General features: G+C 40.8%; 1 protein-coding gene across 1 annotated transcript in view; it reads left to right on the forward strand.

Annotated features, from left to right (window-relative positions):
• Nucleotides 1–6,138: 6,138 nt before the first annotated feature.
• Nucleotides 6,139–21,750, forward strand: part of Bcl2 (BCL2 apoptosis regulator) — a 178,503-nt gene continuing 162,891 nt past the window's right edge. Inside the window, exon 1 of the mRNA XM_004858446.3 lies at nucleotides 6,139–8,126. Within this exon, the coding sequence (XP_004858503.1) occupies nucleotides 7,542–8,126 (585 nt within the window). The 5' untranslated portion in view covers nucleotides 6,139–7,541. The remainder of the gene's footprint in view (nucleotides 8,127–21,750) is intronic.

Consider the following 21,750-nt stretch of genomic DNA (forward strand, 5'->3'; position numbering starts at 1 on the left):
TTTCAAAAACAAAAATCATGGCCTAGGGATGTAGCTCAGTGTTAAAAGTGCTTGCCTGGCATGTGTGAGGCCCTGGGTTTGATCTTCAGCTTTACAAAAAAAGAAAAAAAAATGTGAAAATTGTTTGTTCTACATTTTTAAAGTTAATTTTCACAGTTAAAAAGACTAAAATGCTGTTATGGTGGTCTCTACATTAATACCTACATATATTTAGTTAAAAACATTCATCTGGATCTGTTAAACCATGTGTTGATTCCTGCAAGTGAAACTGCAAGAGACTATTTCTGATATTTAGGTGGTGAAAGCATTTTGGTAATACTGATTTCATTCAATTCAAAGAATTGTATGTTTCTTTCTAGAAGAAGGCAATACCAGTTTTTTTAAATGAATTATGTCATCAGGTTTAATTTTATTACATCATGTTTTAATTTAAACATTAGTATTACTCACTTGAGGTCACTTTTAAATATTTATATTTTTTGATGTAAGATGCTTTGTGTCTTATTCTTTAAATTTTTAGTAGATTGGTTTTAAAAGTACCGGCTAACCATAACTTTCCAATTCAGGACTGGATGTTGCTGTTGAGATTATAGCTCATTATAGCTGTGGATTTGATATTTTGAAGAGGAGGTAATTGTTATTATATTTTACACTTGCTTGAAGTGACAACTCTAAAGACATTTTTAAATTGACAAAAGAACACATGGCTATTTTGATACATGTTAGAACTTGCGTTTGCTACTTTAGAAGCTTTTGTGGCAGAATTGTAACCTAATTTTCATATCTTGTATTTCTGAATCGCAACAAAAAATAAATGGGGAACAAGCTTTACAGATCTCAGAACTTATTTTTCTAGAAATTTGTGTTTTTCAGAGACCACTTGAGCAAAATGTGAATGTTTTCTATAATGTTATCTTGACTTGGCTTCCTAAGCATTTCACAAGGCCTCATTTAAATCATTTTTAAGGAGATAATTTTTTGAAGTAAATGCTTGATATTCTGAGCTCTTATTTCAAACATGTTCTGTATATAAGGCTTTGATATGGGATATATGAGCAAAAGTTTAAGAAATGTGGAATGTGAGCCTGGTGTAATAGCACACTCCTGTAATTTCAGCTACTTTCTGAAGCAGTTCAGTGTGTTTGAAGACGGAGTATTTTTGAGGGGGTTTAAAGGAAATGTGTCTTAATGTAATAATTTTTTACTAATTTAAACATTTACCATAGTTTTCCATCATAACTCAAATTCCAGATACCACCAAAATGTAGTTTAGCTGTGAGGAGGGAAAATGGAAGGGAAGAATGGGCAAGTATGACCAGGTCATACCATACAAAAGAGTTAGATTCTAGCCTTTGAAGAGCTTTGAGCAGAAATATGAAATAACTAAATTTTAGTGTTAGATCACCGTACTGCTTGAAATTCAGTTTTAATGTTGCTAAGTCATTAGTCCTTCGCCACATTAGTGTGAAAAGCACCCCATAAGAAATATATTGTGGGTTGAAATATCACCCCAAAATATTCTGAAGGCCTTTCCCTTGAAACTAGGGTCTATTCGATGTAATCAAGTTAAAGTGGGGTTATTAGGATGGGTCCAAATCCATTATGATTGGTGACCTTTTAAGAAGAGAGAAAACAACTAGAATAAGACCATGTCCCATGAGGGCAGAGACTGAGGGATGCAATTGCCAGTCAAAGAGTATCAAGGATTGCCAGCCATCACCAGGACTTAGGAAGAGGAAGAAAGATGCTATCCAAAGTTTCAGAGGAAGCATGGTTTCCTAGGCACCGTGATTATGCTCTTGTAGAACCAAAAAAGAATATATAAAATAAATATTTCTGTTGTTTTAAAACACCCAGTTTGTGGTTCTTTGTCACAAACTTCAGGAAACCTTAATCACTTTTTCTGTTTGATAGCAATATGTGAGAGATATTATTCTCTGCTAAATAGTATAAAAGAAAAGTTATTGTACATAAGAATGTAGATTCTTCACCTATTCTCTTTTGGTATGATGGTATTACATACACCTTGTTTGGTTCTATGACTCCAGTTTCAATCCAAGAAGAGCAGTAGGTATTTGGAAAATATAAGGCAAGTTCCTACCCATAGCTTGTTTCACCTTAAATGCCAAGTTATTAAGTTTAAAGAAAAAAAACTGTCATAAGCAAATTTCCTATGATTTTCTTTGTAAATCAAAAGTAAACACTTGCAAATTAAAACAACATTGAGATTCCATCTTCCCCCAGAAAAATAATAGCCTCTATCAAGAAATCCATAACAAATACTGGCAAGGCTGCAGGGGGAAAAAACACCCTGTTACTTTGTTGATGGAAATATAAACTAGTGCAACCACTATGGAAATCAACATAGAGTTCTCAAAAAATTAAACTAGAAATTCTATTAGACCCAGCTGTTCTAGGTATTTTCCCAAGAATTAAAAACATCATACTACAGGGCCAGGGATTTAGCTCAGTGGAGCTACCGGCTGCCTCACAAGCGTAAGGTCCTAAATTCAATTCCAGTACCAAAAAAAATCATACTGCAGTGATACATGTGTAGCCATGTTTATAGCAGCACAACTCATAATAGGTACATTTTGGAAGTGACCTATATGTCCATCAACAGATGAATGCACAAGGAAAATGGTCTGTTCTGGAGTACTACTCTGCCCTAAAGAAAGGTAAATTTGAGTCATTTGTAGGAAAAACGGATGCACCTGGATACCATAATTTTAAGTGAAATAAATCAGACACACAAGCTAAAATATCCCATAACTTACATGAGAAAATTAAAGTATAAATAAAGAGCAAAAAATAAGAACGGAGAAAACGGAAATAGACCTTTTGTAAATGGGAAGGGGATCTAGAGATGAAAAGAGAGGAAGAGGAATAAAAAGATGTATATGTATTTGTATCTGCTACCCACAAAAATTGTAATCATACACTGCAAAAATATTAAAATTTTTTTAAGTAAACATTTGTCCACTGTTAAACTTGGAAACTTTATTTGCAAGATTTATTTGTAGTTTGTTACCTAGTGTCAAAGGTTGTTATTTTTCTAAGTTTTTGAGGTTGAATGAGGTTAGGTGGATTTCTAAGTTAAACTAAGGCTTTTTGTTTCAGAATTGATGAAAGAATGGTTTGAGAGCAGATTGGACAACCGGGATGTGATCACTTATAGCAGAAGAAAGGCTGTGAGCATGAATGAATTGGGAACAGTATTGTTGGGGCTTATGCAACGCTTTACCAAGTACTGAAGTCATTTGAAAGAGTGTGATACTACTCAGCATAAGAGTTTATAATGTTTAAAATATATGAAGTTAGAAACTAGCATTTTAGATTACTTACGAAGCCTGTGAGGGTTTTTGGGGGGTAGGGTGCACAGTACTGAGGATTGAAACCAGGGTATTTACATTGAGCCGCACCCCCCACCTATTTTTAATTTTTAATTTTGAGATAGGTTCTCTGTAAGTTGCTAAGTTGCCCAGGATAGGCTTGAACTTGTGATCCTTCTGCCTCAGCTTCCCAGAGTCCTGGGATTACAGGCCATTGAGATGTTGTTTCTTAAAAGTTTTTCTTTTATGCAAGATACATGTACTATGTTTTTATCCTCTCTAGTGAGTTCATTTGGTTTATGGATTTATTTTTACTTCATTTGGGGTCATAGTTTTCAACCTAAAAATCCTAATTTTTATTTTTAAACTCAGCATCCTATTAATCCATTCCCTCTTAATGGTCTCTTTTCCCCCTTAAATAAAAAATTTAATAGCCAGAAGATTTTATATATACTCACATTAAACAATATGTTTAGATTAGAATAATGTTTTTTTAATTTCATAAATTTAGAGAACATTTACATTGATGATACATCAACAAAACTTTTTGAATAATGCTGTTGAACACCAACCAGCAGGTGGCGAGACCTGGCTATAAAAAGCTTTTTGTTTGGAGAATGAAGGGAAAGACAGGCCTTTCAGACTCTTGATACAATCTCCATTCCCTGTATCTTGCTCTTTTCTCTTCCTGGTGCCACCCTTCTGGTGAGATCCATCCAGGAAGAACGGGGAAAGGGTGGGCCTTCAGCTCTGGAAGTGGAAGACGTGAACAGTGCTCCTCTGGAAGGTCTCAGGCACAGGTGTGGTCAAGGACTAACAGAGACCTTTCCTGAGGCTGTTGTATCCCAGATGCCACATAAAGAGCCAGTCTAGGAAAACCGTAAGGAGGACTCTACAGGAGCAAAGGAGAAGTCAGGAAGCTTTTCTTTCTCTGGGAATAGGAGACCCACTTCCTTCTAACTGTCCGCTTTGCAGAAGTACAACTGCTTTTCCTGCTCTGTCCTCTCATTTCCTCACCCACATGCTGGGTATTGAAAGTGTGAAGGCTTTCAATTCCTCCTAAGTAATTTTAGGGTTTTAAGACAAAGGATAATGTTACGGAATTAGTACAGCTTACACTAGTTTTACAGGAACGTATATCACAGCTCAATGTATAATACAATTCCTATGATTTCTATGAGAACAAGTATACCTACCATACCTACTGTATTTCAACCCATACCTACTGTATTTCCAGGAGAGCCCCCCCCCCTCACTGCCCCTGGATAAAGGACCATCGCAGCACCAAAAGGGCATCTAGGAGCCTTTCTCTTCACTCAGCCTTGCCTGAATAAGAGATTTGTACCAAGGTACCATACTTTCTTATGTGAGAGATGCTGGCATGACTGATACAGAATGGAGAATATAACATGAAATAAAAATGTGGGATTTTTTCTTTAAAAATAAGTGCTTTTATTTTTAGACCTGGGAATAAGACAAAAGTAAACGTGGTGTTAGAACATAATTGTACCCATCGTAGTAGTTATTTGTCATGTTTCTATGACCACAGTAATCCAGTGTCCCTATGTATTTGTACTTGAGCCTATTAAATTGCTGTGCTTTCAGTAAAGTTTTTCGTGATGCTTTGTCAAAGACAAAGATAAAAATAGTTTAAACACGTGCAACTTGTTTGTCTTCTTGTCCCTTTTTCTTAGGGCTATTCATGCTGGTGAATTAAAAAATGTGTCGGTGCTTACAGAGATCTATGCGTATGTGTGCATATGCATATCATACTTACTGGCTGCTAGGCAAAGGTGGAGACATTAAAAAACCCGCCCACCATAGTGTTAGGATTGTGGCCTTGAAAGCTGCCATGCCGCACTGAGCCCAGCCTAGGTCCACCTAGTGTTAGGGCAGAGAACAAGCATTTACTGAATTTACTGAACCACTGCAGAGCCTTTGATAGTCCTCGCTGAGCCCCTCATCCCCCGGCCCACTGGTCAGGTCTGGCCTCGGTCACCACCATGGGAGTTCAGGTTGAAACAAGCCGGGGTGTACGCGCGTGTTCCGCGTGGACACCTAGGAATCAACTTGGAAGTAAACACGACCACGACGCTTAGGACTTTCTCCCTGGACATTGCTTAATGAATGTGCAACGTCGCCTCTTCCCAGGAGGGCAGCGCTGAAGTCTCACCGGCTCAGAGGTCCACACCGGCCTCGCTTCTCTCCGGGCGAGGGAGCGCCGGCAACATATGGGGATTTGTGTAACGTCTGTGTGTGTAACGTATGTGTGTGTAACATCTGTGCACACACACACACAGAAAGGTCCCGATGCCTGTTCCATCCTTGTTTTCAGCTCGCCCCCGCGGGCCCGGCGACCCCCGAGCGCGCGCCAGGCCCGCCGCAGGCCCGAGGAGGCCCTTCGCACACCCACCGCGCCGCGGCCGCGCGGGAGGCCTGCGCCGTCCGCGCCACCCACCGGCCGGGCCCTGCGGGCTGAGCGGAGCCGGCGGGTGGGCGCCCCGGGCGCGCCCTCCCCAGCGGCGGCCTCAAGCGCCATGCGTCCCCTGCCGGGCGGGCTGCTCCCAGGCCAGCTGCGGCGCCTTTAACCCGGGAAACAGAGCGGGCGGAGGCGGGCGGCTCAGAGGAGGGCTCTTTCTTTCTTCTTTTTTTTGAATGAACAGTTGTGACGTACGTACAGGAAACCAGGCGGTTGTGAGGAGAATGAAGTAAGAGGCCAGGCCCCCCCCCCGCCCCGCTCCCGCCCCCGCCCCCTTCCTCCCCGCCCCCGCTGCCCGCCCGCGCGCCCGCCGCCCGCCCGCGCGCCCGCTCCCGGTGTCCCCGCCGAGCCACCGCCGACGTCGCCGCTGCCAGCCAAGGTGCCCGGGGGCCGGGCCCTCCCCGCCGGCAGCCGTCACCCCCGGAGCGGGCTGCTCGGCGGGAGCTCGAAGAGGCGGCCGTCGCCAGCGCCGCCGCGCAGGAGCAGGAGGAGAAAGGGTGCGCAGCCCGGAGGCGGGGTGCGCTGGTGGGGTGCAGCGGAAGAGGGGTCCTGGGGGGGGGAGAACTTCGTAGCAGTCATCCTTTTTAGGAAAAGAGGGAAAAAATAAAGCCCTCCCCCACCACCTCCTTCTCCCCACCGCACCACACACAGCGCGCGGGCTTCTAGCGCTCGGCACCGGCGGCGGGCCGGGCGCGTCCTGCCTTCATTTATCAAGCAGCTTTTCGGAAAATGCATTTGCCGTTCGGAGTTTAATCAGAAGAGGATTCGTGACCCAGTCCCCGGCTCTTCCATCGTCCCCCTCCCTTGTGTCTCTCCGTGGAGGCGTGAAGCAGTCCCGTGGATAGAGATCCATGTCTGTGCCCGCGCGTGTCTGTGCGTGTGTAAATTGCCGAGAGGGAAAATCACAAGACTTCTGCAAATGCTGGACTGAACATTGTAATTCATCTGCCGCCGCCGCTGCCTTGTTTTCTCGTGCTCTTGAGACCTCCGGTTGGGATTCCTACGGATTGACATTTCTGTGAAGCAGAAGTCTGGGAATCAATCTGAAAATCCTAATTTTTGCAACCGACCCCTCCCCCCTGATTCATTTGGAAGTTTCAGAGCAGCTACAAACGGAGAGTTCTGAAGATTGATGGGATCGTTGCCTTATGCATTTGTTTTGGTTGTACAAAAAAGGAAACTTGACAGAGGATCATGCTGTTCTTAAAAAATACAAGTAAGTTCTTTGCACAGGAAATTGGTTTACTGTAACTTTCAGTGGACACATTTGAGATTTTTGACTTTAAGAGCCTCCAAGTAAATTTAATTTCCAGGCAGTTTAATACATTCTTTTCAAAGGTGTAACTTGTAGTGTGTATGCCCGGCTTTCACCCAGTGCATTGAGGAAAATGCACCTGATTTCGACTTACTAGGTTTTATTTTTTCCTTAACCTTTCAGCATCACGGAGAAAGTAGACTGATATTAACAATACTTTATAATAATGTGCCTCATAAAATAAAGATCCGAAAGGAGTTTGAATAAAAATTTCCTACATCTCATTCGAAGGGGGAAACACCAGAATCAAGTGTTCCGCGTGACTGAAAACACCACCCCCACCACCCCCCCATCCAAGAATGCAAAGCACATCCAATAAAATAGCTGGATTGTAACTATTTTTCTCTCGGGCCTGTGGGGTGGGAGCGGGGGCGAGAGGTGCTGTTGGTACCCGACTGCTTTTCTACGGGGAAGGATGGCGCACGCTGGGAGAACAGGGTATGATAACCGGGAGATAGTGATGAAGTACATCCACTATAAGCTGTCCCAGAGGGGCTACGAGTGGGATGCCGGAGACGGCAGCGCCGCGCCCCCTGGGGCCGCCCCCACGCCGGGCATCTTCTCCTCCCAGCCGGGTCGAAATTCCCCGCCCGCTGCGCCCCGGGACCTGGCCGCCAGGACCTCGCCGCCGCCGCCCCTGGCCGGCCTCGCCGCTGCCGCGGGGCCTGTGCTCAGTCCGGTGCCACCTGTGGTCCACCTGACCCTCCGCCAGGCCGGCGATGACTTCTCCCGTCGCTACCGCCGCGACTTCGCCGAGATGTCCAGCCAGCTGCACCTGACGCCTTTCACCGCGAGGGGACGCTTTGCCACGGTGGTGGAGGAGCTCTTCAGGGATGGGGTGAACTGGGGGAGGATTGTGGCCTTCTTTGAGTTCGGTGGGGTCATGTGTGTGGAGAGCGTCAACCGGGAGATGTCGCCCCTGGTGGACAACATTGCCCTCTGGATGACTGAGTACCTGAACCGGCACCTGCACACCTGGATCCAGGATAACGGAGGCTGGGTAGGTGCATGTTTGGTTGAATGCGTCTTCTGGGCTTGAGTCCTCAGGTCTGAGATGCCAGGCAGGAGTGTGGATGGACCCTTGGGTCAAGTGGAGGCTGCTGAGCCAGGGAAATAAAACCGGGTTTGTAGCTTTCTTCCCTCTTTGCCGCCAAAAGTGTTTAATTTGCTGCCAGCCAGCCATTGAACTTAATGACCTATCATTTTTGATCCAGTAAGAACTTTTGATAAGCGGTATCCCTTCAGTGTTTCTCAAACTGAGCATTCAGGGTTCCCAGCATCAGGGATACCTGGCCCTGGGTAGCTTGTTAAAACTGGAGATTTCAGGGACTACTTATGAACCAGATCCCCAGGGTTGGATCTGGGCAGGGTGCATCTTAAGCTCCCCTGGTGGATTCTTTAGTAAAGTTTGAGAACCATCAATTAGATGAGCAGACTCCACCAGAGGACCTCTTCTGATTCACGTGGTAAAATTTTGCCAAAGAAGAACACTAATGTAGTTCCTGTCCCCTGGAAAACTTAAGCTGTACTTGTGAAGAGGTAAGTTGGCTGTCATTGAAGTTCGTGGACTCCTGACTACAGTGGATATAATAGTGTATGTGTTCTGAAGAACACTGGGCTATGGATGCTTTATCTCACTTGTCACAGATTTTGCATCTGCTACCTACTTTGTGTTCTCCAATGCATGTATGATTTAAAGTTTACTGGCATCTACTACTTCTCACCACCTAGAATCCATATAATATTGTGGTCTCTGCTGAAAACCACTTGCATCTAGGAGAATGTAAGGTGTAATTCTTAGCTGTGGGTTGAGAGATGCCTTGACTTCAGTTGAAATGGCTGATACCTGTAGCTTTGAAGAGCATCTGCAAGATGATTTCTTTTTCTGGTGCTGTGCTACATAGAGTCCATCATTTTACTGTACAGTTCATCTTTTCCATGATTCTTTGGGGTTGGGGAGCCGATCCTGAGACTCAACGTTCATACTTAAGATCTGTACTTTATATTTAAAATGATTATGGAAGAGTAATAATTCTCATCTGAAGTATTTTTTTCTTTTAGACTTTTTGTTTTAGTCTGAGAGTTATATTTGAAAATGGATGCAAATTCAATGCCTCCTTTTATAATGTCTGTGGAGAATGACTAATTTATTTTATAGGACTTACCAGGAGGAAAAAAATCTGAAATGGCTGCACATAGATTAAGTGTCAAGAAGCACATTATATATTTTTACCACAGTTTACAAAATGTGCTACTATTCAGGACTCAAAAGAGAAAAGGCCAAAAAAAAAATAGGATAATTGATGTGAACATCTGATCTTCTTTGACCAAAGTTGACAGAATATTGATCCACTGTTTAATGTTCAAAAGTAAAATTTACTAAAATATCCCAACTTAAAGCTCTAAAATTTAAATTTGTGAGTTGTGTGCTGAGACTCTCACATTATTGGATGTTTAGTAATTTGGGGAAAATTTGCTAAAGGATGAAAATAACGTTTTTGTTGAATATTTAGTTATAAGTAAGTGATTTGACTTTTAATCACTGTATCCAAAGAGGTGGGGACTTCCAGACGTCAGAGGATCATTTTAAAACCAAAATAAAACTAATTTAATAGTTTTACTATTTCATTTTTTAAAATTAAACACCTCTTTGAAGTTGAAAAAAAATCCAAGGCAATAAGTGTTGTCTATCAAGTAGGTTAATATAAAAGTGGGAAATAGGGTCATATATTTGTGATAGAAATTTAGATACGACCTTGTCCTTTGTTGTTGAGTTGGAGTATGTTAACCGCTCTTATAAATGAGCTTTCTTTTTAAATGATCACTTTTTCCTCCTTTCATAATAAGGCTTTCGTTGTAGAGCCTATCTTTGTGGTCAACAGGTATCTGAGGTTGACAAATGTACAGGCTACATTTTATGATGCCAAACCACAATGACATATTGTAGAACATGATAAAATTTTTTTGCAAAACCCCTTATGGTAAAAATAAATCATATAGAACCACAAATGGCTGATGGTGAAAATGTGTAATAGTTTTCAGGACAACACACAGATGGTGAATTATATAGGAAAACAAAGGAATTTGGCTAAAAGTATTTATCAGGAAATGCAATCCTGTGTGGACACTTTAGGACAAAAGTGCTAGTTCTGTATTTCAAGAGTTATAAATGATTTGCTTATCATTTCAAATGTGCATTATTCATCTAAATTTTTATTTTAGGCTTTTGGCACACAGAGAGATTTTCCTCCATATTTGTACCAATCAAGGTTGTATGTCTAATAAGAAATTGCATCTTAAAATGTAGTTTTAATAATAATGGGAAAGTTTCAGAGGAGATAGCATATTTTCCTGACATAAGACCATGCATGATCTGTACTATTCCCAGGGCTCAGTGGATCAGCTCATCTGTGGAACACAGTATTGAATACTTGAGGCTTTAGACTTCAAGTCATTTCTTCTTTTCTGCTGCAAAGTCAGAACCTTCTGAGCCTGAGGAAAACTGTTTGCATTCCATATTTGAAAATGAGGAGAAAGCAGTCCTTGGAATGATCAGCCTCTGAAAGATGGTCCCCGAAGCCTACAAATTAAATGCTAAAGTAGTAATTGGGTGTAGAAGGGTGTGTGACTTTTTTCCTAAATCTGAATAAGGCACTGTGTGGCACTGAGAAAAAGACAAGAAAGAGGTAGTAGTGAGAGAACAACAGTTCCAGAAAATGTCTAAGATCTTGCAGCTAATGTGTAGCTCCCAGACTGGCAGCATGGATATTACCAGGGAAGTTCTTAGAACTGCATAATTGCTACTGAGTCAGACTCTGTGGTTTGTGTGCATATTAAAGTCAGAGGTGGTGGCTACCATACTTGATTCTTGGGGCATCTTTTAAGAAAAATCCTATCCTGAGATGGATTCAGCAGTGCCCCATTCCAGTAGGCTCCAGAGTGTTACCTGGAAAACTCAGTGTTTTCCAGATGTCCACTAGAGTGATCTATCCTCCAGGAAGAAAGAGATTGGAATGAAGGAGATACAGAGATACCATAAATCCAGCCTTCTCAAGAATGTTTTTCTTGGTACTTATACAGTTGGTATTGGCATCACTTGTCCCATTAAAATAAGATAGCTTTCCTACTTTAATTGAAGGTAAAAGATTAGCATTTTAATGATTCTATTAGTCATTACTTTATCCTCTCCTACCACATTTAAATTCTGTAAATGAGTCTAGTGACCCTGTAGTTGCTCTTAGACAAAGGAACTCTTTTAAGGAAAGGGCTGAGAGATAGGCAAGTTGATGGTGAATGAAAATTGGTAGCACCCTCCAAACAGAGAACTGTGATGACATTCAGTCTAATGTCTTAGGAAGGCATGAGATACAGCCTAGTAGAGGAACAAGACGCTTCAAACAAGACTGGAGGAAATGGGCTTTACTCTGTTGATGCGATAGTTGGTGGTTTGATTCATTCTCTCTCTCTCTTTCTTTCTTTCTTTTTCTTTTTGGTGTTGGTAGTTTTGGGAAGAGAGGAACTTAGTTCCCCACCCCCAGTAGAGGTCAGCTTCCTTTTTATTAGTTAGTAAGAAAGCAGTTTCTCTTTTCTGGATGCAGTCTGTGTCCAGCAAAACATTTGATTAACTGGAAAGGAGCACCGTTCTCATGCCCGTGTACAAATTACATGAAAGAGCATCATTTTTCTAGTGATTTGGGTATCAGCTGCTTATGGGCAATTTTGGCAGCAAAATGATAGGATTAAAAATAGCAAAATGATGATCCAGTCTTAAATAATACATTTAATGATGAACTTTTCTTGGGAAAGTGTCTTTCTGCCTGCTAAGAATCACATGACCCTTTTCAAAAATTTATTTTGTAGAAAAAAATACATTATTGCTCCTAGATTTTTTCAGTCATGTGCTGTTCAGTGATTATATTTCTGGACCTTCATAAAACTTTTCGGTTCACTCAGTTTCCTTTTAGGGCTTTTGTTGCTATTTAATGTCAGTTGAAAACATTTTTTGGGGTGTGCATCCTGTTACTTTTAGTTGTGCTTTCTAGTGAGAGTGGACTGCTCTTTTTAGCAATCCTTGATTGAACTGCTGGTACATGTTAGATTACTTAAATGTCATTAAGACACACATGCCATACCAGGGAATAGCCACAGAATTGAGAGAGAGAGAGAGAGAGAGAGAGAGAGAGAGAGAGAGAGAGAGAGAGGAGAGAGAAAAAGCAAAGCAGTCAGGCCAATTCTTTTTTTTTTTCTTTAAGGCCAATTCTTATTGTTTTTGGGTTTTTTTTCTGTCTGTTTCCAGTCCAGTTCTGCTAGGGGTGGTGGTGGTGGGGGGAGATAAACGACTCTTGAAAGAGCATGGAGAGGCTTTGTGTGTTAATAGGACTGTCTCCCACGCAGCACTCCTCCCCACCTGTTTTTAAGGTCATTCATTGTGTCTTAGCAGTAGTTTAGCAAAGCAGGAGTGCATTTGTGCTAGAAAACAACACCGTCTTTGTAGTGTAAAAGCAGAAAGTTTTCCCTCAGAGATGTATTGTATCTGAGGTTCAAAGGTTCTGCTAAACCTTTTTAAGGTAATCTAATATCACCTTATTCAGGTATGGCCATAACCTTTCAATCTGGTCACCTATCCCCTAACTACATATAGAGAGACCACTTGGTGAATTCGCTTCCTATGAAGTTTCTGTTCCCCTCTGCTTGGTTTGAGTCAAACATGAGCATTTGATATCTAAGCAGTATTAATGATGAAAATCATTCAAGGACTAAGACAGCCCACAGATACTATGGCAAGTCTCATGTGTGTTGGCCTCTGGGTTAAATTGGGGGCATGAGAAACAAAGCTTGCCACTGCCCTAGAAGAATTCACAGGCTAGTAGGTGTCTTGATAAAAAATTCATTGTTATCACACATTCCTACAACCATTATTCCAATTAGATGGAAAGAGAAAATAACTAAGTACATGTTATTTTGCATGCATTTCAATTTCTGTCTAAAAAAGTTATTTCCAACCATATGGCTGTTCATGTGTGCATTAAAGCCTAATTTAAATGAGGGGCAAAATGTGTATAATTTTAAAAATACTGTATAATGTAGACATAGTCTTAACAGAACTGAAAGGCAGTGGGGGGAGTTCCCTTTTTAAATAGTAACCCGCTAAGGACTGTATGCACATTAAGACAACTTAGTAAACAGCAGTCTAGTTTTTAAAGAATTTCATGAATACTTTTTAAGTAAAAGATAATCCAGGTTCTGATTTATTTATTTATTTATTTATTGCTGTACCAGAGATTGAACCCAGGACCTGGCACTGAGTTACAACACCCCCCCCCCCCATTTTAAAATTTTGAGACAAGGTCTTGCTAAGTTGCCTAGGCTGAGTTTGAATTTGCAGTCTTCCTGCCTCAGCCTCCCAGAGCGCAGGGATTACAGACATGTACCCCAGGGCCTCCTAAATAGGATAATTTGAAGAACTTTCTTAATTAATTTGTTCTTATATGCAGACAAATACAAATAGGTTTTGAACCAGAATAAAGCTTCTTTCTTTGGAGAAAAAAAATCCTCTATTTTGTTTTGATTTAGGTTCTAGTACTGTTCTACTAGCAGTTGCTGCTCATCTAAAACATTTTTTACAATTAATTTGCAGAAATTCATAGTCTATTGTAGACCATGTTCCTAAGGCACAGGTGTTGGCCTTCTAACTTATAGTGCTTGTGGTCCTCTTTCTTTAAATGGAGATAGTAAACCTTTTAAAATTACAACAATTCTATTTTCCTTTTTGCAAACATTTCTGTAGGTGATTGTTCTGAAAAGTGCCCAGTTCCATAGTGCTAATGGTGTTTCTATGTGCCCTTAACCCACCTGTCTTCAGTAAGAATCAGGATTGAATAATTATTTGTGTTTCTCCATTGGGTTTTCTCTTAGGAACTCAACCCCAAGGCCATCCCTACCTGCCTCGTCACAGACATGCCAAGTGTAACTCCTTATTACCGTGCAAACCACAAAGGGTAGGAGTCACCTGGGGAAGGCATCAGCGTACCCCACTGTAATCTTGCCAATAGCAGCTAGGAAAGTAAAAATTCTGTCAGTAAGTACTAACTTTTCCCTCCAGAGATTGTAAATTCCAACTCTGAGTGGAGAAAAGAGTATCTGCTAGAAAATTTTTACTCGCTCTGATCCCTGTGGTGCATGATAGTGGGGTATAACTTGAGCTTTAGTTACATTTTGACTAACTAAACTAACTTAAGGTAAGGACTACTTCCCCCAAACACCCTCTTATAGATGTGTTAAAAAGGGATACTCCCTGACTTGCTGGAGTGGCACTGGGTTTGGCTTCTCAGTAACTTCCCTGGTGATGGAGCGCTTTCCAAGAAGAGGTTAACCATGGAACACACCTTTTCTCCCATATTGTATATAGAACGTATGCTTCAGTGGGAAGCTTTTTTATTGGGAAAATTTGCGTTTCCATTGCTGCTAGTTTTTGCCTTCCAAATTTCAAGAATAGAGCCATATTCCCTTTTTAGTTAATAATCAGCTCTCTGGGACTTCAACATAATGAGTCAGAAGCTTATGACCGACTCCACTCTGTTCTTTATTATGTCTCCTGAAAACAACCCGAGAACCCACTGTGTCAAGCAAAGCTTTAATTTTTCAAGGGAGATTTTTTTCCACTGAGACCCATATATCTTTTCTTGTGACGGTTCCAATTACTGCACTTCTCAAAAAGACAGTTAAACCTCAAAAGAGTAATGGAGAGTTTACAAAGTTTAATGCGTGAGCCCCAAACAAGGCATCAGTGTAGCAGGTTGTCTCTTCTTGACTTTCCAGCTCATCTTAGCTGATAACTAAGATTTCTGCTTTACAACACGATGAATGTTTTATCTGTGCATAGCTGTGTATTAACTTTAAATTGAATTGCAGCCAACTATTCCTCTGTGTTGCATTCGAGTTTTCTAAGAGAAGGTGGGACAAATACTGAACTTTCTTAAGTCATTGACTATGTGATAGATATCCTTGTAATTAGGATAGGAATAAAATTAATTAAAAACAGTATCAGCTTTACATATTGATTTATCTCTTTGCAGAAAAAAAAGCAAGTCCATAAAGGATGACAGCTTTGGCACCTCTGGTTTTAAAATTTCAGGACTATCTCCAAACCATTTCCTTTATGGATTCCTGCCAGCATCTTTTTTTTTTTTTTAACAGTGAAAATATGGAGAAGAGATTTTAAAGTATTTTATAGCAAAATTATAAGTACAGTGAGGCAGAGCTACTTACTAAACATTAAAGTAACAGTATAAGGAGAAAATGATCAGAGGAAGTCTTAATCAAGGAAAATGAACAGTTGTTCATCGAACTTAACCCTGGGCTCCCAGTAACCAGGGTTGTAATGAACACGGAAAATAATAGAAGTATCTGGTTATTTAGGAAAATGTGCATATTTTTTTCATTGAAAAAAAACCACATTTATCAAGGGGTCAATTATGTGTAAAGCTTTATGCTAGGTGTTTTAGTCAAGTAATAAAATGTGTAAAATATCCTTGCCTTTGAAGAATTGCCAATCTGTAGGGCACTAAGGTATGCAAATCCTTGATAATCTTTAGTGCCAGAGAGATTCAGTCCAGCTAGGAGACACCCCCTTGGAGTTTCATGTAAGAAATAGTTTTGAGGCAAACTTGGAAAAATAGGTAGGTATGGGGAGATAGCACTTCAGGTATCCAGAAATAGGGGAGTCAAAGAAAGCAGGAATGTGTGAGTCCTGTTTGGAGAATTAGGAGTCTAATTTGACTGGGGCATCAACAACACTGCAGTGCACTTTGGTTTGAGAATTTATCTTTTAGTCCTAAGTTAGAGATTTGTACTTGGCTTGGTAGATGTTGAAAGGATTCTGAGACCAAGCAGGATATGCTGGTTTGAGGAAGACTGATAATGATTGAGTCTGGATGGGGGAGACGAGGTAGGAGTCTCAACCTCATTAGGAGAGCTGGGAATGGAAAGACAGAGTAGATGTGGGGAATGATGTAGAAGGAAAGTAAACCAAAGGACTGGGAAGAGAAGAACTGAAGAATGAGGAAGGAAAAGAATCAGAAGACTCTAGGTATATACCAGTTGGTTTTAAAAAATGACACTATCCTTGAGAGAGAAAGATAGGAACAGTTATTGTTTGGTGAACTAAATGTGATGAGTTTAATTGTGCACATTTTCAACCTGAGCTTTCATTAGAATATCCAAGTGGAAATTGTCAGGTAAAAGTGCCGAAGACCAAGACCAGACCAGGCCACAACAAGCCTTTACTAGGGGAATAGACCTGCCGGGCTGTCTCTGAACAAAGGAGAGACAAAAGCAGCATGGCCGGGGCAGGGAGAGTCTTTTATAGAGACAGGGGTGGGGTTCGTAGGGGCTGAGGCGGGGTTGAGTGAGGTAGTGATCAGGGAGTGGAGGAGCCGGTGACGTCACTAGGTGGTAGGAGGTGAGCGAGTATTAGGTTACTCTGTAGGTGGGACCAGGGGCATGCTGGGAAGAAGGGTTTGTTTTTTGGTGGGAGCAACCAGCTTGGCATGACGTCACACAGGGGAGGGGGCAAGGCACCATAGGAAGAGGGCAGCTACTATACGTAATGGCTGCTGAGGTAGTGGAAGACCTATCAGAAATGCTCAGTATGCAGTTGAGCTTAAGGATCTGGAGCTTAAGAGGTAAAGTGAGGCTGGAATATAATACACCTTTTTGTCCAAATCATATTGATTTCCCCTTTTCTTCTTTCCAAAAGTGGTCCTAACTGCTACTGCTGATTCTACCATCTTCTATGATTATTGTTTGCCTTTGCTCAAAAGTCCTCTGTAGACCTTTGTGGAGTGAATTAAAGCAATACACTTGAGTTTTACTATTCAGAGCGTGGCTTCCCGCTATGAGCTTGCCATCTTAAACAATAACTGAACAAATCAAATTAGTGTCATTCTAATGTCCTATTAGTATCTTCTATTTGTGGCTCTGAGTCTTTAAAAAAATCAAGATGTCCTTCTTCACTGGGACTTTCTTATGAAATGTTTCTCGTATTAAGTTAACCTGGCACTTAGCCTAGTAGTAAGTAGGTACAAACAATGGTAGTCATTTGAAAGAATGAATTAATAAAATGGTTATGTTAGAAGTACTTTGGGTATCTAACTCACTCTCACCAGCCAGTGTACTCCCATTTCTCTTATTATAGTTTGTGTGCCCCAAATGTCCCATCCTATTGGTTCATTAATATTTAATAGAAACTAAAAAAGAAAAAGACCTTAAAAAATGTTTTGTTTTCATCTTTTTCATTGAATTGAAAAGGTATATCGTTCACACCTAAAGAGAAATCTGGATTTTGTTTCATATTAAACATTCAACATTTATTAGCCATCATGCTAACATTAGACATATGTAACATTCACATTGCATCTGTTTCTTTAAAGGTCCTATACATACAGTCTACACCTATGTGGCTACTTGCTCTAATTCCTTGGGTTTCATACCTAACCCAAAATGTGATGATCTTAAAGTCTGATATTATTCATTACCTTATCACTGAAGAAACCCAGGCCAGTGCAAGGTTCTCGCAGTGGGACCATGGTGGATTTTAACTCTGATCAATTTTGTAGCTCAAATATACAAAGAACAGCATAGAAGTCACAAGGATAAATGATGCCCTAGATCTCCCATGAAACAGGAAGCCCATTGAAGCTGAAAGTCAGTACAGCTCAGCATTCCTGAAGTTGAGAGAACCTAAGGTTTCATTTTTAAGAACACTGACCAATAAGAAGACCACCAGGGCTGTCACAGATAAAACTATTGGCCTGGCAGCTTTAGACAAGGTTCTTGTTCTGATTCAAGCAAGCTTCAGTGCCTATCTGTAGTTTTAAGAACTGGTGGAATTTGTATTTTTGAGAATTCTTATCCCTTGGCATGAACCAAACTCAAAGTGTTGTTGCTCATCATTTGTCATCTGTTTGAGAAAGATTGTTTGATTTGTTTACTTGTAATGAAGCTTGACCATACTTCTCCAGGGGCTTTTAAAAAAGACGAATGTGTCAGCTTGCAGATTTGTCCCCATGAATGAAACCACAAGCAAATTCTCTTCTGTCTCCCATCCCCCCTCCCTCCCGCTCTTCTTCTGTGGCCATCTGCGCCTTATGTTCCCACTGCCAGCCCCTCTTCAAGTGGCTTATCTTTGAGTGAATTCAGAAACTTCAAATTATAAAGGACACCCAGATAATTGGCCTGGTCTCCAAACTATCTGTCCCCTGTGCTGCTGCCAGATTCCTTCTTAATGAATACATCCAGTGACAGTGGGATTCTTGAGCTTGTCCACGTCCGTGAGAAAATGAGCTCCCCTGCTTTGTAACAGCTTGCAGCGCAGGGGAAAAAAATGACAGCCATTGCACAAGTTTTCTTTGAATGTAGTTTTCTTTCCCATAAATGATACTTTGAGAATACAGTTAAGGGGTTATTAGTTTTCTATTTCATGCTTGGCCTGTGTGTGAGAATAACACAAGCTGTCACTGCAAATCAGCAGCTAAACATGCTTTGTCTGCTTAATGTGAGCATTTAATATTTGGCTCAATTAAAAATTAACTGATGAAATTACATGTCATTGGAATTTGAAAATACATTTTGTAAGGACTATTTCAAGAGCATGACCAATGAGTAAATGAGTGTTTTTAAATTATGGAGAATTTAGGGGAAATTTAATATGAGGGGGGACACTTGATTGGTCCTTGAAACCTCTATGTGTTTGCCATAACAGCATATTAAAAAATGAATGTCCAGTTATTATTGTTAAGGACCCACTTTCATCTCTGCAGTTTTTAGTGAGTAATTGTGTTTTTGTGCTTGGTCATATGATTATAGCATGTAGAACAAAAGATCAGTTATTCATTTATGAGACTTTCTTATTGTACACATGCTATAGGGCAGGTCCTGGAGAAATGGGAAGTTCAGGCAAGGTAGGTCTGGCCTATGGACCAGGAGTAGGGACCATGACCATGAAGCTGGGAGTTCAGGGGGGGATGCTGAGAGTGATGAGAGAAGAAATGCAGCAGTAGTGGGGGCATTTGTGAGCCCAAGGAGGTCTTCTGAGGAAAGAGACTGACATCGGAAGCATGAGCAAGGGTCAGCTTAATGGAGTGGGGGGAGGAGCAAAGTATGGCCAGCTGACAGAGCTTCCAGAACAAAGGCTGGAGAGTTCGGAAGAGGGAATGCACCCTGGCTGGAGTGGGGAGTACAGTAGGCAGGGCAGAGAGGATGCTGGTGATGCGCCAGTATGGAAGGGCTCCTTCTGGACAGGTCACTGTGACTCAGCTCAGTCAGTGACACTGGGGGGAGATTAGAAAACAGGTGAGAGACTGTGCCTGAGCTCGAGGAATAGTAGTAGGAACAGCCAGGAACTGATAGCTTTGCAAAGTGAGCAGGACTAGGATGCAGAGGATTTTAGGAAGATACAATGATTTACTGGATGCCTCAGGACATCACGAATTTTTTTTTGTAATAGAACAGCCTTTTTCCATAACCATTTTGAAAACAGTGTGATCATTGTTCTTATTATATGTATTTCCCCCTCCTTTTACATTCTCTTAAATTAGTGTTGCCTTGTTGAGAACTTTATTTTGTTAGAATTTACATTGTAATAAATTTTCATTGATAATCAGTTAATAAAAGTGTATTTGAAGAAATGCATAATGAAAGGAAATTGTTATAGAGTTTTTCTGTAGGTAAGAAAATATAATAATGGTATGTGGAATTTTAAAGCAGCTAAAGGAATTCCTTATATGTTGGCCCATGGGATCTTCATAACACCTCTAAGTAAGGAATTTTTTATATTCCAACTCTTCTGTACCATCCTCTCCCCACATTTTTTGTTATTTGTTTATTCCCACCTGAAGAGAAAACTTTGTAACAAAGCTGTGGGAGAGCCAAGAAGGGAAGTAGGAGTTGGCATTCACCAGCAGTGCAAGAAATCCTTCTTTATACTGCTGTGCTCCTCTGAGTATGCACTAGATTTCTTCACTTGATCCTAGCCAAAAGGCCGAGAAGCGATGCACTAGATTTCTTAACAGAGGCTTAATCAAGTGGATTTAATTTTGAAAAATAGTATCCTCTACTGCTGTCTCAAAGTTTTAGGATAATTAAAATGTAGTCATTAATTTCTGGTTATTTTCCTTCCTTTGGTTTCTGGGGATTGAACCCAGAAAGTGCTGAGCTACATTGCCAGTCCCTTACTTTTATTTTTGTTTATTACTTTAGAAATTAATTTATTTTTTACAGTACTAGGGATTGAACCCAGGGCCTTCACACTGAACTACAGTCCCAGTCCTTTTAAAATTTTGAGACAAGTTCTCACTAAGTCACTAAGTTCCCCAGGCTGGCATTGAACCTGCAATCCTCCTGTCTCAGCCTCTTGAGTATTTTCAGATTTCAGGCATGTGTCACTGCACCTCACTGGTTCTACTTGTAAAGTGTGTTTGTATGCATGTTTGTAGCAGAGGAACATCTAACTACTTGCTGTTTGATGCCTGTATGTGAGCTTAGGATCCCTCGTGGGCATGATTCAGTTGGACTTGGCAGTGTCCCCTACTAAAGGGACAAAACTATGATGATGGGAAAGTTATCTAATACTCCATGAGACAATTCTGTAAACCAACTCCTTTTAACAGAGAAAGTGGAATTAGATGAACTTAGATTGCTTTTTATTGTCACTAACTAGCAGCGACACTGCTTTTGTTTAGATTTTTTGTTTCCTTTTAAAAGTTTTTGTGTACTTTTAAAATTGGTGACCAATAAAATTTTGACAAGTGTTTATTGAATTTAAAAAATGGTAGTGTCCTCATCAGTAGAGTTTCACCACTGTGTGAAAGGGCAACTTCATTCACTTTACAAATGTTTATAGAAAGTTTACTGTATGCCAAGCACTATTCTTGGGGTCTGAACCCCTAACAAAACATGATGGTCAAGAACTATGTCTTGCTGGGTGTGGTAGCACATGCCTGCAATACCATCTCCTTGGGAAGCTGAAGCAAGAGGATCACAAGTTCAAGGCCAGCCTGGGCAACTTGGGAAGACCCTGTCTCAAATTAAAGTTGTAAAAAGGAATGGGGATTTAGGTCAGTAGTAGAGTAAACGAGAGGCTCTGGGTTCAATTTCCAGTACTGAAAAAGGGAAGAAGAAAAGGAAAAAAAGAAAGGGAACTGTCTAATATCTCTTGAATCCATCATTGTGGGGATGTAAGAGGAGTGCACAGGTAAATAACAGAATAATAGAGGGGCTACAAAAGAAAGCAAACAGGGCAACACAATGTGGGGTTGCCGATGGGGTGATTATAACTTTTTTTATTAGTCTTTGCACAGTATTGCAATTTACACCAAGGGGGTTCCGTGGCTTTTCTTCATCAACAGCTGAAAAATGTTCTGCCTTAAAATTAACATATTAGTAGACTATAGTCCTCACATCAGTTTAAAATGGGTTGTTGTGCATGATATAGAAGTAAAGAGATAGCCACTATTTTTGGTGAAAAGGCTTACAGCACGTTTTCCCTAATCCTCATCTTTCCTATTTCCATTTATCATACCATTAGTCATTGGCCTCACCCACCAAAAGTCAGGGAGGAAGGAAAC

The sequence above is a fragment of the Heterocephalus glaber genome, unplaced genomic scaffold (assembly GCF_053883595.1).
Source record: "Heterocephalus glaber isolate CG9 unplaced genomic scaffold, H.glaber_assembly_v1.0 deba00000331, whole genome shotgun sequence".
Classification (NCBI taxonomy): domain Eukaryota; kingdom Metazoa; phylum Chordata; class Mammalia; order Rodentia; family Bathyergidae; genus Heterocephalus; species Heterocephalus glaber.